Raw genomic sequence first — 16,480 nt, forward strand, 5'->3', positions numbered from 1 at the left:
CATGATGCAATAGAATGCTGAATATCCAAGAGGGGTGGTCGGGTAGCCTAGTGGTTAAAGCGTTCTCTCATCATGCCGAAGACCTGGGTTTGATTCTCCCAAAGGGTACAATGTGTGAAGCCCATTTCTGGTGTCCCCCGCCGTGATATTGCTGGAATAGTGCTAAAAGCGGCGTAAAACAATACTCATTTGAATATCCGAGGCAAACTGCAGTGCAAGGGGTATGAAGACAACTTGCCGTAAAAGATGACTATGCTTGCCGTAAAAGGCGACTAACGGGATCGGGTGGTCAGGCTCGCTGACTTGGTTGATGCATGTCAATGATCCCAATTGCATGGATCGATGCTCATGATATCAATCACTGGATTGTCTGGTCCAGACTCGATTATTCACAGACCGCTGTCATATAGCTGGAATATTGCTGAGTGCGGCGTTTAACAACAAACAAACCAAAACCATTTATCTCAAGACCTGTCACAAGTTCTGTGATTCTGGTGGGCGTGTGTAGCAAGTAGCTCCCCAGCTACATCGTCATGTGATGATCCCTGTACATTGAACCTGTCTGTCCTGTTGATTTCCACATTTGAGTGAAATAAAAGGAAAACAAGTCTTCAAGAAATTATGTTATTTTATACAGATAACTTTTGATGAACTTAATGTCAACAACAATGATCAATAAGACTGATTTGCACATTGTGTGTGGGAGAGAGCTCAACTTTTCAGCACTGTCAACAAATTACCACATATATTAATTCTTTAATTGCCCGGATATACCAGCTACCTTTAACATGAATGATGATGGTACATGGACATTTTAATATTCCTCGTGAATTTAGAAAATGTAAAGTTAAAACTTAAACCATGAATATCACTTTTTGTTAATTTTTCCAGCTTATAATAAACCTTCTGAGGCAAAGTTACATAAAATCTAAATTTTACATCTTCCTAAATATTCTGAAGTTTAATACACTACTGTCATCGCAAGACCCTATTATCGATATGAATACAGTGAAATACTTGTTTCAGGCCAATGCTGAAAGAACACAAATACTCCAACTTTGACAATATGCATTCTCTTGGGGGGACTAGACTTGGGCTCTGCAAACACCCTGTTGTCTGCTAAGATTGCCTAGTTTCCATGCATGGCATTAATTGTGTGGAGAGCTAAACTGGAAAGCAAGACCTGAGAGCAGAGCCTCTCTTTATGAACATTCACACACATTCCAGTCTCTTCACTATCACATCCATGGTAACAACCAATGATTAGAGTGAATAGCAAATATATTTTGTACACGTAAGAAGCAATTATCATTCATGTTCTGTTCTTCACTTTATTCAGTACTTATAAGTCATGGGCCTTTTTGTACAAATGCAATACAATTTAGGTGCAAACAGCATAAAATACAACACATTTCTTAGCTGCTTTTTTCAGCAGTTTTAACATAATGTGGTATTAGCATAATTCATGATCATGTTGCTTCAGCAGGTGGGATGATGTGTCTGTAATATCACAGCTAGAGGCTTGTACGTTTGAATCTTTCACTTGGATTGGTCAAAGTTTAAAGTTCTTCCCCTCCATTGCGAAAGATTTTCCAGGAAGTGATGCTGCTGGAAGTCGAGATATAAAAGTCTGAAAATAAATAAACAGAAACATGGTCAAGAGACAGTTTGCCCACTTCATAATATCAGCCCTAAATACATGTAAGTCGGTGACTGTCTGAATCGATGTTTGCGCTGTGATTCTGATAATAATGACCGCAATGGTAATGGTTAAATCACCATAACCCAGCCATGGATGTCACTCCGTGCTCATGAATACACGTCATGCCAATACGGCTAAGCGTCATCCACTACATTAAATGCTTCCTATATTACCATGGAAACAAAACCTTTTTAATGAAGAACCATGACCATGATGAAAATGGTCGAGCTTGACCTATGACACAAAAGTGTGTAAAAATTTAGTTTCTGATGGGCTTTGTATAAACTGATGTGAAACCAGAAAACAGCCAATGGGAATAACTTTTGGCAAGACATTTGCAGTTGTCAAACTGCCCAATATTCGCTACCAGAGTGTACATGCTGGGTGGCCTAGAGGTACAATTCCTTCTAGGTACGATGAATGAAGCCCATTCTTGGAATCCATCACTATTATAAGGGTAACGCTATTTTTCAGGGCATTATCATTTGCTGAAACCCGAGGTCTTCCATTAACTGCTGACGAAGGAGGGCAGTTGAAAAGATCGAGGGCTTCTGCAAATGATAATGCCCTGAAAAATAGCGTCACTGTTATTATAGCTAAAATGTTGAAACATTTACTGCAATCAATACGAATGTCACTGACCCACTTTTACAAATATGGAAAAGTCATAGAGCAAACCAGATGATGTCACTATTGAACATGACGTCACCTATCCTATCCTATCCTATGGCGTCACCTAACAACAGGCGTGATAATGGCCCGTCGTCAAGCAATATGAGGGCATTATCAAGTTACAGTGGCCCGCTCATCTCTGATAACATGCGGCAGTTTAATGATAATTCTATCCAATTTAGCTATAATATGTATTGAATATTGCTAAAAACATCATATAAAACCTCTTCCTTGAGTGATGATATTCTCTGACATGCTTACCGTTGGTTTAGAGTGTGTCTCCAGCATATAGCCTACACACATGCTGTCTGTAGTATGAGCCCACAAAACCTCAGCTGCAACACCAACATTGACGATATGGATGTACAGGACTCCGTGATAAATGTATGAATGTATAAGAATTGAGTGGTCCTTAACCTTTTTTGAGTAGTATATGTAGCCCTGGCGGTGTCACTTGCCGTACCAGGTTCTGCTCTTGAGATCAATTCCAGATTTTCCCTGATCATGATCTGTCACAACCAAACCCGTGGGTTTCACCAAAGAGGTTTACACAACTGAAGTTCCTTTGGGCTTTCATCCCACATTAAGTTATCACACAATGATGTGAGTGAGTGAGTGAGTGAGTGAGTGAGTGAGTGAGTATGGTTTTACGCCGCTTTTAGCAATATTCCAGCAATATCACGGCGGGGGACACCAGAAATGGGCTTCACACATTGTACCCATGTTGGGAATCGAACCCGGGTCTTCGGCGTGACGAGCTGACGCTTTAACCACAAGGCTACCCGACCGTCCCACACAATGATGTAACTGTAATACTGATCAGAGGGGCATTTTAGTGATGTGTTATATTTGGGATAAAACTTTCTTAGTGAAAATTCCATTACTTTTTTTCTGGAATCAAACCCACACTCTGAGTGAGGCACCTAATCACCAATACACAAAGTCACTAACCTAACCCACTCAGCCACCGAAGCTTCCCCAACAAGTCTGACAACAGGTAGTCTAGTTCACATACTTTGTGTACTCTTCTGATAAGTGTAATAGGCTAGTCAAGTGAAAAACTGTGGCATGTGTCGGACACTACCAGGATATAGCTATCTATACCTTCTCTGTAGCCGTCGTCCTCCATGAGGTGCTTCAACACCAGCACACCGCCATGTTTGTCCTCCACGTGGGACAGGAACTCTGACTCTGGTCAAGTGAGAAGAGTCACATGTGCTGAGAGCTAGATCAAACTTTATCACAGTCACAATATGTCCGTGACAAGATATTTTATTGATAAGTAATATGTAATGTCATTCTTGGGTTAACCCTCCCAAATATTTATCCATTATTTCGTGACCAGTCTCTAAGATGCTAAATTGCCAATGACAGTAAACTACGTTTTTTACAAATTCAAAAGGAACCACTAATTTTAGTTCGCTATGAACCGTAGTTCGTTATAAACATACATACAGCAAATGTTGGGGCAACAAAATAAGTTCGTTATATCCGTCAGTTCGTTATAAGCATGTTCGTTGAAATTTTGCAGTTCATCTTTTTATCAATGATTCTCGACTCCAGTTGATTTTTAATGACCCCCAAATATTCTCTTCCCAGCCTTCAAATAATAAGTAACCCTAAATACCTAGAAAGTTGTCCTTGAATGCAGAACTGACTGCTAGACTTGCATTGGGTTCCTTCTGCACCCTGTCTGCACATGTCTTGGCCAAGAAGGTCTTGATGAGATGTTCACCACCACCTGCAGCAGACGTCAACGAGATCTGAACAGGGTGGCAGCAAATAAGGACAAATATGTCATCCATGTGTCGAGTTTCCAATATGAACATGAAAGAGAGTTGCATCACTATTAGCCATATTCCATAGAATACAAAGCGAGAGAAACGAAAAGAACTGTACAAAATGCATCCAAATTGGACATCGAACCTGGCTCTTGGTCTTGACTTTTAAGCATGTTTTATTTAGGTTGAAGTGGATTGAGAACAAAGTAGACAAAAAATGTTTGGATAACAACTTCTTTATTACACTGTAGTAGCAAAGGTTTGGTATCAATCCTTATACCCTTGTCAAGCAATAGAGGATATTATATTTTTGCGAGGGAAATACCTGAATTTAGCTAAGAGTGTTATAAATAAGTATAACATGAACACAAATACAATGTTCTATTTATTACCTAAGAAGATGTCTACATACAGAGATCAATTTAGAATTTCTTTTTGCACTGATCACAACTGCTGTCCTTGAAAACCACAATTTGTTTGAATGACATCAACAATCGTCAGCTATGACGTCGTTTCTAATGTGATGTCATTCCGACCTCACGTCACAATAAGATTCGAATCACATCAACAATGCTGTCCGGATGACGAAAACAATACGCTGTTGTCTCGTGACGTGATATGACCCTAGGGCACATATGATTTTTATGAACCCTGATATGTGTGCCCTCGTAGGTAATAAAAGCCTGCTTTGTGATCCTTCAAGTTCTAAGAAATGCCCATCAAACGACTCGGAACAAGTTATCCAACTTAGGACTCTATCACCCCATTGACTTGCAAACACTTTTACCACTGTGATACCCAATGATCTTAAAACTGAAAGACTCCTCCAAAAGATCCCCTTTCCATTGCAGATCTAAATTTTGATCCCAAGAAACATTCAAGTCCACACAACTTGGTATATACCCCACAAAATGCCATGTTTCAGTGCTCCTCAAAATTGTCAGTTGCACTGTGACCACTATGTCCAAAATAAGACACCAACCTTCGCTGTCCTAGAATGACTGAAGTAAATCTACCTGAAGAGACAACCGCAACACCGGGTGTCTTGTTGCAGCAGCCATTGTGGGCCCAGGAACCAACACCGTAATGAGCGGCCTGGAGGAGGAAAACAGCACTGTTGAACATGTGATATGAGTGAGTGAGTTGGGCTCAACGCTGTTTTTAACCTTATTCCAGTAATATCACGGCGTGTCAGCTTAATGTGGGAGGAAAGCCTGAAGTGATGCAGGTCTCAGACGTTTACCACTTCTGTGAAACCCACGAGCACAGGTATGGTGCTGACAAACCTAGAAACATAATCGGGGCAAACCGGGATTCGAACCCACAATCATATGTTTCTGGCGGATCCAAGGGATGCAACTCTGCACAGCGAATCGCAGCGCCTTAGATGACTGGGCCATCTGTGCCCCTGAACATGTGATATGATTGTACACAGGATGTTTCTCTGCTTCTCTGCCGCACTCAGCAATATTCCAGCTATATGACGGCAGTCTGTAAATAATCAAGTCTGGACCAGACAATCCAGTGATTGACATCATGAGCATCGATCTACGCAATTGGGATACGATGACATGCATCAACCAAGTCAGGGAGCCTGTCCACCAGATCCTGTTAGTCGTCTCTTACAACATGCATGGGTTGCTGAAGACCATTCTAACCCGGCTCTTCAGGGGACTTCTACACAGGAAGAAAGCTACACATGTGATAAGGCTGAATGTGAAAATGAGGATGATCGTACATGATACCTATACACCATGTTTGATGCTGCATAACTATGAATATTAGGAATGTTGATCAGTCACCTCAAAGGCAGCAGAAACAATGCTTTTAGTATGGTTTAATATCAACATTGAATATTGGATATGAAAGGAATTCATAAACATCGAAAAATAGATATCAACATCGAATCATTACTTGAAAATAGTTCCAATAAGGAATGTGGCAAGCGGCAACAAACATGAGAGTATTTTTTTATACAAACTTTGGAATGTAAATATGACAAATACTTATAGAAGTATTTACTACAAGCCATTGTGTGGAGGAGCAGCACCTGGTAAGGCTGATCATGTTACACAGTGCATGAAATAGCCTCTAAATACTGCTCAGCGGATACTCCATGCACTGTGTGATATACATAGAATACTAAACGAGCTCCCGTGTAATACCAAGTTTATGAAACGAGTGAATAGTTCTGGTATTTGATGAGCGAAAGCAAGTCAGATACCAGAACTATTCACAAGTTTCATAAAGTTTAGTATTTTATTTATTACTTGCCATTTACAACTTTTTTTAGAATTTCACTGTTGTGTATGAATAGGCAGACACCTACACGATCAACAGCATAATCCAACTGAGTTTAACAGAATAATACTTCAAACAAGTCAAACGTTGACACATATTAATTTAATAACATACAACGGTCCACCTTTAGAATTCAGGCGTCCGTTCCACAAAGTTATCGTAGCGCTATCGTAATTCACATACTTTAAGAGAAACTTACAACTGTCGTCCGATCGCCTTGTGGAACGGGACCTGCACCACAAAGATTACAATCACGTCACAATACTCTATGACGTGATTTGTGGAATTTTGTTGCAAGATCCACTGGGGAAACAATGCCATGTGTCGTCAGCCTAGCAACGGGGTTGCTGGGGTGCATAAGCTCCTCAGTGATCTGTCATCTCCTCACACAATGGCATTGAATAAGCAAAGAGATGTTGAGAGCTTTCAATGTTTGTTGGTGGAACTTGTTCACACAGTACAATCGCTTTGGTAATACACAATATGTAATACAGCTGTATGTTTATTAAACAGGTGATCCCTTTACTGGCAAGTAATAAGATCAAAAATGTATAAATATACACATGTATTTGTATTCATTCCCGAAATGTACATCATAATTATATCTGATTATATATAATTATGTGCTGATACACATTATGAAGGAGATTATTTATATCATCATGGTCATCATACAAAGACACATTCCAAATCATAAGGACTAGGTTGGTTGGTTGGTTGGTTTGTTGTTTAACGCTGCACTCAGCAATATTCGAGCTATATGACGGCAGTCTGTAAATAATCGAGTCTGGACCAGACAGTGATTGATATCGTGAGCATCGATCCACGCAATTGGGATCAATGACATGCATCAACCAAGTCAACGAGCCTGACCAACTGATCCCGTTAGTCGCCTTTTACGACAAGCATAGTCGCCTTTTATGGCAAGCATGTGTTGACAATGACCTATTCTACCCCGGAATCTTCACGGGTCCATAAGGACTAGGTCATGCAGGTAGAAATCTTTCACAAAACAAGACAAAAAGTGAGTCCCCTGCTCACTAATACTCCAACATGTTTCTGAGTTCAAAACGTTAAAAAAAACACTATTTTCTCAGAAAATACAAATATTGAAAACAAACTTTGCGTTGCACCTCTCTGGTATAGAAACTGTACCCCCAATCGGAAAAGAATCCATGAAGTAGAAGTTATAGATGAAAAGCATCATATTTTTTCAGAAAATACACATATCAAAATCAAACTTTGCACTGCACCTCTTTCATTAGTATGGAATCTGTTCTCTAAATTTGAAAATAATCCATGCAGTTGTTTTTAAGTTATAGGGCACGAAAATGTTTAAGTACAAATATCCAAGTAAAAATTATGTATTTTTTCAGAAAATCCAATTATTGAAATCAAACCTCGCACTGCACATCTCCGATATGTATAAAAAGTGTTTGAAAAGAATCTATGTTTTGGTTTTCAAGTCATAGGTCACAAAAAAAGATTTCCTCGGAAGGACGGAAGGACAGACAGAAGGATGGATGGCCGGAATCCCCTTGAATATCTATATACCCCTGTTGATCTAGGTCAGGGGTATAACTAACTTCTCAAAATAGTGTAAGATGATATTCCCATACCCATTCATACACTAATCACAACAAATATGTAAAAAATTCTTTCCAAAATGTAAAGACTTCTCTCCATTTTTCTCTCCAACAGTTTTAACATGTTCGACCCAAGTTAAAGTTAAAATGACATTATTCTCAGTGCAAATACAACTTTCCTGTTTTAGTGTTAACTCACCTTGAGCCTTTCTAGGTGCTAACACTCCTGTTGAATTAGCCCTTAACACATGCCTATAGGGAAGTATTGTTAAACCCTTAGAAACCTACACAAAAACAACACAGTGCATCCAGCCATTGGCTCCAAATACAGAAATATGAAAGACTGCTGGTAAACTCTTTTCTACAGATATGCAGATTCAAATTTTCATAAATGTAAACAATATATTAAAATGAAATCAACTTTTCTGTTTTCTAACAATAATATGAATAAAACAATCTGAACAACAAAAACAGAAATTTGACCTATTGAGGTGAAGCTGGAAAGATTGCAGCTTTTGCCTGTCCCAGAAGATAATCCTGAAATCAGGACACATAACGAGAGAAGTTTGCTGACTTGCTAATTCAGAGGTCATGCCTGATTAGAAAACAACAAGCAAACAGGAATCCATTGTAAAACAATGTAGCACTGGGCCATCAGTGTTTCTCATGCGATGAGTATGGGAGGCTGAAGTAGGGATGAGGCTCAAGCTGTATTTAGTCAGCAGATGGAGCCAATCAATACACAGCCTTTTAGCTTGATTGAATGACACGAGCACATTACATAGCAGCAATTTGAAGATACAAGACATCACACAGGGCACGGAATCATTACAGGACAAGAACATTACAGGTAGCGCTAGTCTCGATCCACGGCACCACAGGTAAGTGGTATCTCGTCACGTGACAACACGGCCAAAAAAGAGGGGGTTAAGGGAAAAGGGAGGACGTTTGGTGGGGGGAGTACGGCAGTTTTGGTGGGTCAATTTTGAGATGGATTAGTGGGAGGAGATAGATGGGATAAGATGGATGTGCATTGGAAAGGGTCTTTACTGTAAAAAAATAGTCAATAGGTGAGAGGTTTAGTGGTAAACATTGGGAAATAGTTTAGAGAGGTCAATAGGAGAAAAGATTTAGTTATAAAAGTGGGGTAAAGAGTTTTGAGGGGTCAATTGGAGAAGAGGTTTAGTTGTAAAAATGGGATAGAGAGTTTGGAGAGGTCAATTGGAGAAGAGGCTTAGTTGTAAAAGTGGGATAGAGAGTTTGGAGGGGTCAATTGGAGAAGAGGTTTAGTTGTAAAAGTGGGGTAAATAGTGTAGAAGGGTCAATAGGAGAAGAGGTTTAGTTGAAAAAGTGGGATAGAGAGTTTGGAGGGGTCAATTGGAGAAGAGGTTTAATTATAAAAATGGGGTAAATAGTGTAGAAGGGTCAATAGGAGAAGAGGTTTAGTTGAAAAAGTGGGATAGAGAGTTTGGAGGGGTCAATTGGAGAAGAGGTTGAGTTGTAAAAGTGGGATAGAGAGTTTGGAGGGGTCAATTGGAGAAGAGGTTTAGTTATAAAAATGGGGTAAATAGTGTAGAAGGGTCAATAGGAGAAGAGGTTTAGTTGAAAAAGTGGGATAGAGAGTTTGGAGGGGTCAATTGGAGAAGAGGTTTAGTTGTAAAAGTGGGGTAAAGAGTTTGGGATTAAAGTGGGAAAAAGTGTGGTGAAAATAGTTTAGGGAGTCATTAGGTAAAGGGAGATGGTCACTTAAAAAAGGAGGAAGAGGCTAGGGGGTAAAGTGGGAGTACTTTTGAGATGGAATGATTGGTTTCCAAGGCAAGGGGGTCACAAAACATGTACCAATGAGTGAAGTGGAGTTGCACATCATAAAACATGGTGCATCCATGTGGGAAAACAATGGGAGGGGTGTACCAATCTCATTTCAGAAATTAAAAAAATTAATTTATTTTCATTTTCCTTCCTCATTAGCGAATAGTAACCAAAATGGGTTTTCACATACCGTATTCGACGTAATAAGCGCCACGCTCTAATAAGCGCCCATGGCGACATTTGCTAAGATATTGGCTTGTGAACAATCCCGATTAGCACCCCTTCCGATTGATCAATGTACACAAGACTTATTTATTCGCATATAATACGCACTCGACTCGTGTGTTATATGCACCCTTAATTATGGGCATTTAATTCTGGATAAATATATCTGTCGTACATAAACATTTCAGGCTGTCAGCATAAACCACGAAATTTATCTTTCAACTCTGTTTTTTCCCACTAAAATAACATTCTAATAAGAGGCCCCTATTTCTAATTTTGAGAGCGCCCTGGGCGCTTATTACTTCGAATACGGTAATACTCTTTCATTTATTGCAATCCTTTTAGAAAAAAAAAAACACATTTAGAAAAACAAAGAACACTGCGAAGGTAAATAGCGAGGGATTATTTCAGCAACAGTGCCATACTGCTGATGCCAGGATTACACAGCACTTATATCTGATATGATGTAACTGCTGAGCTCAGGTCAAAAACCACACCCTTGAGCCAGTGCATGGTATTGGTAATGGATATCTGTGGGTCTGGCAACAAACACAGCATTAAGTGTACATGCGTCTCAGACATGCAACACACAAACACCATTATGTTGTGAATATGAGAAGCCATGCACAACCATGAAGGCTACAACAGATCCCTTTTAAGTGATTCCCTAATCAGAGTGATCAAGAGTTCCACTCTACAGATTTACTTGTTTGAGCACATGAGCCAGGATTAACACTGCTTGAGGCAGTGTTTCTGCCACAGCATGGATACCAAGAATGGGCAGTCACAACTGTCTTTGTCAAAGAACATTCAAATGAGGGATTTCAAATAAAATGCCGGAATGAGAATTTGAGAACATGAGAATTTGATGATGTTCAAAGTTCACAAGTTACATGAAGGTCAATATTAATGTTCAAATCACAGCAAAAACGGTAGAATAGGTCCTCAGCAATCCATGCTTGCCGTAAAAGGTGACTATGCTTGTCGTAAAAGGCGACTAACGGGATCGGGTGGTCAGGCTCGCTGACTTGGTTGATGCATGTCATCGATCCCAATTGCGTGGATCGATGCTCATGATATCAGTCACTGGATTGTCTGGTCCAGACTCGATCATTTACAGACCACCGTCATGTAGCTGGAATATTGACGAGTGCGGTGTTAAACAACCAACCAACTAACCAAAAACAACAACACTAATGGTAGGTTCAGCAACACACCAGGTACCAACATGAAACCTTCTCTTCATAGTCTGCACAACTAGATCTAAATTGGAACATTGTACTTCAATCTGCGATGATATAAAGTATTCAGAGATAATTCCAGGAGCTATAAGGCATTATGGATTATCAGTCCCAGTAAATGATCAGTGGTCGATATAAAAAATATAAACTTTTAAAAACTAGTGTCCTTAATAATTATCTCTTAAAAGAATTGTTGGTCTAAAGAAATGGTGAAAAAAGAGTTTCAAAGGTTTTCTAAAATTCCAACACTGACCTACCGTATTCAACGTAATAAGCGCCCCGCTCTAATAAGCGCCCATGGCGATAATTGCTAACATATTAGCTAGTGAACAATCCCAATTAGCACCCCTTCCGATTGATCAATGTACACAAGGCTTATTTATTCGCATATAATACGCAATCGTGTGTTATATGCACCCTTAATTATGGGCAATTAAATTCTGGAAAAATATTTCTGTCGTACATGAACATTTCAGGCTGTCAGCATAAACCACGAAATTTATCTTTCAACTCTGTTTTTTCCCACTAAAATAATATTCTAATAAGAGCCCCCTATTTCTAATTTTGAGAGCACCCTGGGCGCGTATTACGTCGAATATGGTATTTGTGTCAGAACTGAAAGAAGTAGTAGACTCTACAGGATGACAATTTCTTTTATGATTTTTTTTTAATTTGGCATATCTGGGAACACAGGTGTCAAAAACTAAAACTTCAATATGTTTCAACACTGGACTTTAGATTCCTGACAACAGTTTTTATCTGGTTCATGATAAATCTGTTTCTTTCACTCCACATTCTGCTATATAAGTGCTAGATTATGGCTCTCTAGCTGTCAATGCTTCAGTTTTGTTCCAAACTCAATCTCACTACCGCTAAACAAAGATATGAGGACATTCCATAACAGGTCATGTCAGAACGACCTTTTGCGAACTTTGACCGACTAATGAAATGACTGACAAGAAATCGACATTAGCCAATCAGAAGGCAGCTTTCTTGAGCTTTAAGACACAAGTTTCAAACTGGCGACTACGCTTCGAAACATATTTTGACGTATTCTCGATTAAATAATTTAAAACTGATAAAAAGAACATTCTGGGATGGCTTTTAGATGGCCTAGATTGTATGGATATTACTAAAAAAAACCCATAACTGTTGTTCGGAATACTCTCTGTTAAATCTTTCAAGGTTGCATGATTAGAAAACACACTTTCATGATCTGGTAAGCGACACTCTGATTGGTTGGATGAAAGGTCGTTCTGACGTGACCCGTAATGGGATGTCCTTAGATCTTTGTTTAGCCATAACGAGAACTAAGATCTGATTTTAATGAGATTGTTCCAAACTGAAACTGTAAAAAACCCTGATAGGAAATGAAAATATAGTAAACATTATTGTTTTCTTCAAGTAGGGCTAGCTGCAAACTTTAAGGATCAGTGTAATTAGGTATACACTAGTCCTTTGGGCTAGTCTTTATAAAAACAAATTTCTGAGGCTGTTAATATCCATGAGTTTTTTTTAACTGTAATCCAGATTGTTTCTATCCATTGACTTCGAACATTACATTCACTGCTCTTTGGGAATGAGGTAGAATTTCTTCTGAAATAACTGAAATGGATTCACATAAAATCGCAAACAATACTGATTTTCTGTCCTGATTGAAATAAATATTCACTATCAAAACTATAATGATGGATTTAATGTTAATTTCATGAGATTTCTTAGTATTACTATAAATCCTTTGTGGAAATATGTTTGCATGATTTTAAAGTTTTAGGAAATCTGCTGCCATTACACAAATGGCATTGGGAATTTAATGCAGCTTTATGAAATAAGCCAGCAGTGTTCTTGGGTGAAAACAACAGTGCTTGTATCATTTCTGAAACAATATTTTCTTATGCAATATAACTGAAATTGTCTTTTCTTAAAGAATTGAACAAAGGGCAAACACACTCATATCAAATGATAATCAATCCAGAAATACATCAAAGTAGTGGTTTTTATATGGCTGCCATTGTGGCCATTATGACAATTAGTTGTGTAGTTTCAGCTTCAGAGCTTCAGAGGTCTTCAACTTCCAAGTCCTCAAAGAAAAAGTGTTAAAAACGTTAAAAGATCTAAATTCTAACATACTATTGACAAATACTATTCCATAACATGTCAGTCATGTCAGAGAAGATGCCAACCACATGGGATCATTAGAAAACCTTCATGCTTTGAGGCTAAAGGTGAACTGCACAGCATCAAGTCACTTTAGTTATCTAGTTACGTTATGTCTTGGAAGTGGTTCACAAGGGTAGAGACATTATAACAGGGAAGTGGTCCACAGTGACAGGCCTACCCTGAATAAACCTTGAGATCTAGCCACATTATAACAGGGAAGTGGTCCACACTGACAGGCCTACCCTGAATAAACCTAGACATCTAGCCACATTATAACAGGGAAGTGGTCCACACTGACAGGCACACCCTGAATAAACCTAGACATCTAGCCACATTATAACAGGGAAGTGGTCCACAGTGACAGACCTACCCTGAATAAACCTTGACATCTAGCCACATTATAACAGGGAAGTGGTCCACAGTGACAGACCTACCCTGAATAAACCTAGACATCTAGCCACATTATAACAGCGAAGTGGTCTACACTGACAGGCCTACCCTGAATAAACCTAGACATCTAGCCACATTATAACAGGGAAGTGGTCCACAGTGACAGACCTACCCTGAATAAACCTAGACATCTAGCCACATTATAACAGGGAAGTGGTCCACAGTGACAGACCTACCCTGAATAAACCTTGACATCTAGCCACATTATAACAGGGAAGTGGTCTACACTGACAGACCTACCCTGAATAAACCTTGACATCTAGCCACATTATAACAGGGAAGTGGTCCACAGTGACAGGCCTACCCTGAATAAACCTAGACATCTAGCCACATTATAACAGGGAAGTGGTCCACAGTGACAAACCTACCCTGAATAAACCTAGACATCTAGCCACATTATAACAGCGAAGTGGTCCACAGTGACAAACCTACCCTGAATAAACCTAGACATCTAGCCACATTATAACAGGGAAGTGGTCCACAGTGACAAACCTACCCTGAATAAACCTAGACATCTAGCCACATTATAACAGCGAAGTGGTCCACAGTGACAAACCTACCCTGAATAAACCTAGACATCTAGCCACATTATAACAGGGAAGTTAACACAGGGGCACACTATATATAGACATGCTATAGCTGTGATGTACACATCTTCCCGAGGCAAGAGAGTTAACTGACTATAAAAGTCCAGTTTCCACCCCACCCTTGCCGAACTAGGCTGGTATTATGGAGTTACATTTTGGCTGGACTAACGAGTCTATGCATAGTCCAATCAAAATCTTGCACCGAAATCGAAATCCGGTTCGTAATGTGTCATGCAGATTTCGGTTGACTGCAAGATTTGCAAAGCATGAGCACCGCCAAGTCATTGTCAGCAGATATTTTCCAAATCTTTTCATGTTTTTAATCAAGGTGCTCACGTGATTTGATGCATTTCGCAAAGTAAGACCCGTTTTATCACAATATATATATCGGTTATAGATCAGATTGTCCTGACTGGGCGCCACCATTTTGTGTGAAGCAAACGCAAGTGATATGAGAGGTGGAATCTGATTGGTCCATAGGAGAGGCTTAGAAGGGACATAACTGGTGATAGCCACTGGGGGCGCTACGATCGAGCCCAGTAACTCCAGCCTCGTTCGGCAAGGGTGGGAACTGGACTTTTAAAGTCAGTTAACTCTCTTGCCTTGGGAAGATGTGAAGTACTATATGCAACTGGTTTTACCAACAAACTGTGTATAAGAATTTACCCTTGGTAAAAAAACATTTACATGGAAACATTGGAAGGTACATGTAAAATATCAAGCCATTTAAGTTTAAGCACAATTCCCCCTTTGAACAAATGGCACATCTGCTACATACTTTTTCTAACTGTTAGTTTGTTTCTCCAACCTACTTCAAGGGCTTGAATCAATTCTCAGGAAACTGATATTCTTAGACTTAGAATGGGTGCAGGTGTTATTTGTTTATACAAGATCAAACTAGGGCTTAAGATGGATTGAAGTGGATGATGCTAAATGAAATATATCACCGTATTTGTTAGTTTTGTTTGTAGTTTAACACTGCACAGCAATATTCCAGCTATATGATGGCAGTCTGTAAATAATCGACTCTGGACCAGACAATCCAGTGACTGACATCATGAGCATCGATCCACTCAATTGGGATACATGTATGATGACATGCATCTACCTGACCACCCGATCCCGTTAGTAGCCTATTACGGCAAGCATGGGTTGCTGAAGACCTATTCTACACCGGATCTTCACGGGGTAATATCTCAGTAGCCCAAGTGTAGGTGAGGTCAGAACATTGGAGTTTAACTTCACGTTCAAGAATATTGCACTTTTATAGTGAAGTGCATGCATGTGTGTGTATAGTTGCTAGTACTTAGTTAAGTCATGACATAAAATGGTAGCCCACTGAAAAACATGAATACCCCATAGACACAGTATACTGATTCCAGGCCGACCAGTCCTTGTACTATCCCCTTAATGCTGAGCTCCAGGCAGGTTGACAACAAGTACCATCTTTTAATGTCTATAGGTATGATATGGCCAGGGGATTGAAGCACCGACCTTTTGCTCTCCGAGCAGACTCTTGCAACACCACCTAGTCTTCACAAAGTACTTAGAACAAGCAAACCTGTTGTCGATAGTATGTGTATTGCTATATGCCATTGATACTAAATCAGCCAGATCACATACAAGATTGATTCTACCTCACGGCTCCAAAAAACGTAACACAAGATCACCATATGAGTAATCCTTTTGTTATGTCAGATATTGGGGAGGCAAAGAATTTCCTCTGATACCTTTTACTAAGAAAGAAAATGATAGAATGACTGAGAGACTCACAGGTCCCATCCTGCCTGTGTGCTTCATCCAAATCCCTCCACTGGAGCAGGCAGCGGCCATGTTGCCCTCTCCATCAACACACACACACCCCACTGTATCCTGGACACCGCTGCACTCGCCACACTGAAACTCATTCATTGAAAGATAAACAGCGTTAGCCAGAGTTTTCTATTGTTGAAATGTAGTGAGTGCT

At 39.6% G+C, this 16,480-nt stretch overlaps 1 protein-coding gene across 1 annotated transcript in view; it reads right to left on the reverse strand.

The window, feature by feature from the left end:
* Positions 1–1,458: 1,458 nt before the first annotated feature.
* LOC139443157 (threonine aspartase 1-like) overlaps positions 1,459–16,480 on the reverse strand; it is an 89,047-nt gene continuing 74,025 nt past the window's right edge. The window contains exons 8-13 of the mRNA XM_071224117.1: positions 16,288–16,410; positions 5,172–5,250; positions 4,002–4,115; positions 3,479–3,565; positions 2,636–2,709; positions 1,459–1,630 (exon numbers count right to left, since the gene is read on the reverse strand). Coding sequence (XP_071080218.1) covers positions 1,553–1,630; positions 2,636–2,709; positions 3,479–3,565; positions 4,002–4,115; positions 5,172–5,250; positions 16,288–16,410 — 555 coding nt within the window. The 3' untranslated portion in view covers positions 1,459–1,552. The remainder of the gene's footprint in view (positions 1,631–2,635; positions 2,710–3,478; positions 3,566–4,001; positions 4,116–5,171; positions 5,251–16,287; positions 16,411–16,480) is intronic.

Source organism: Haliotis cracherodii, unplaced genomic scaffold (assembly GCF_022045235.1).
Source record: "Haliotis cracherodii isolate W230 unplaced genomic scaffold, xgHalCrac1.p SCAF_5, whole genome shotgun sequence".
In the NCBI taxonomy this organism is placed as follows: domain Eukaryota; kingdom Metazoa; phylum Mollusca; class Gastropoda; order Lepetellida; family Haliotidae; genus Haliotis; species Haliotis cracherodii.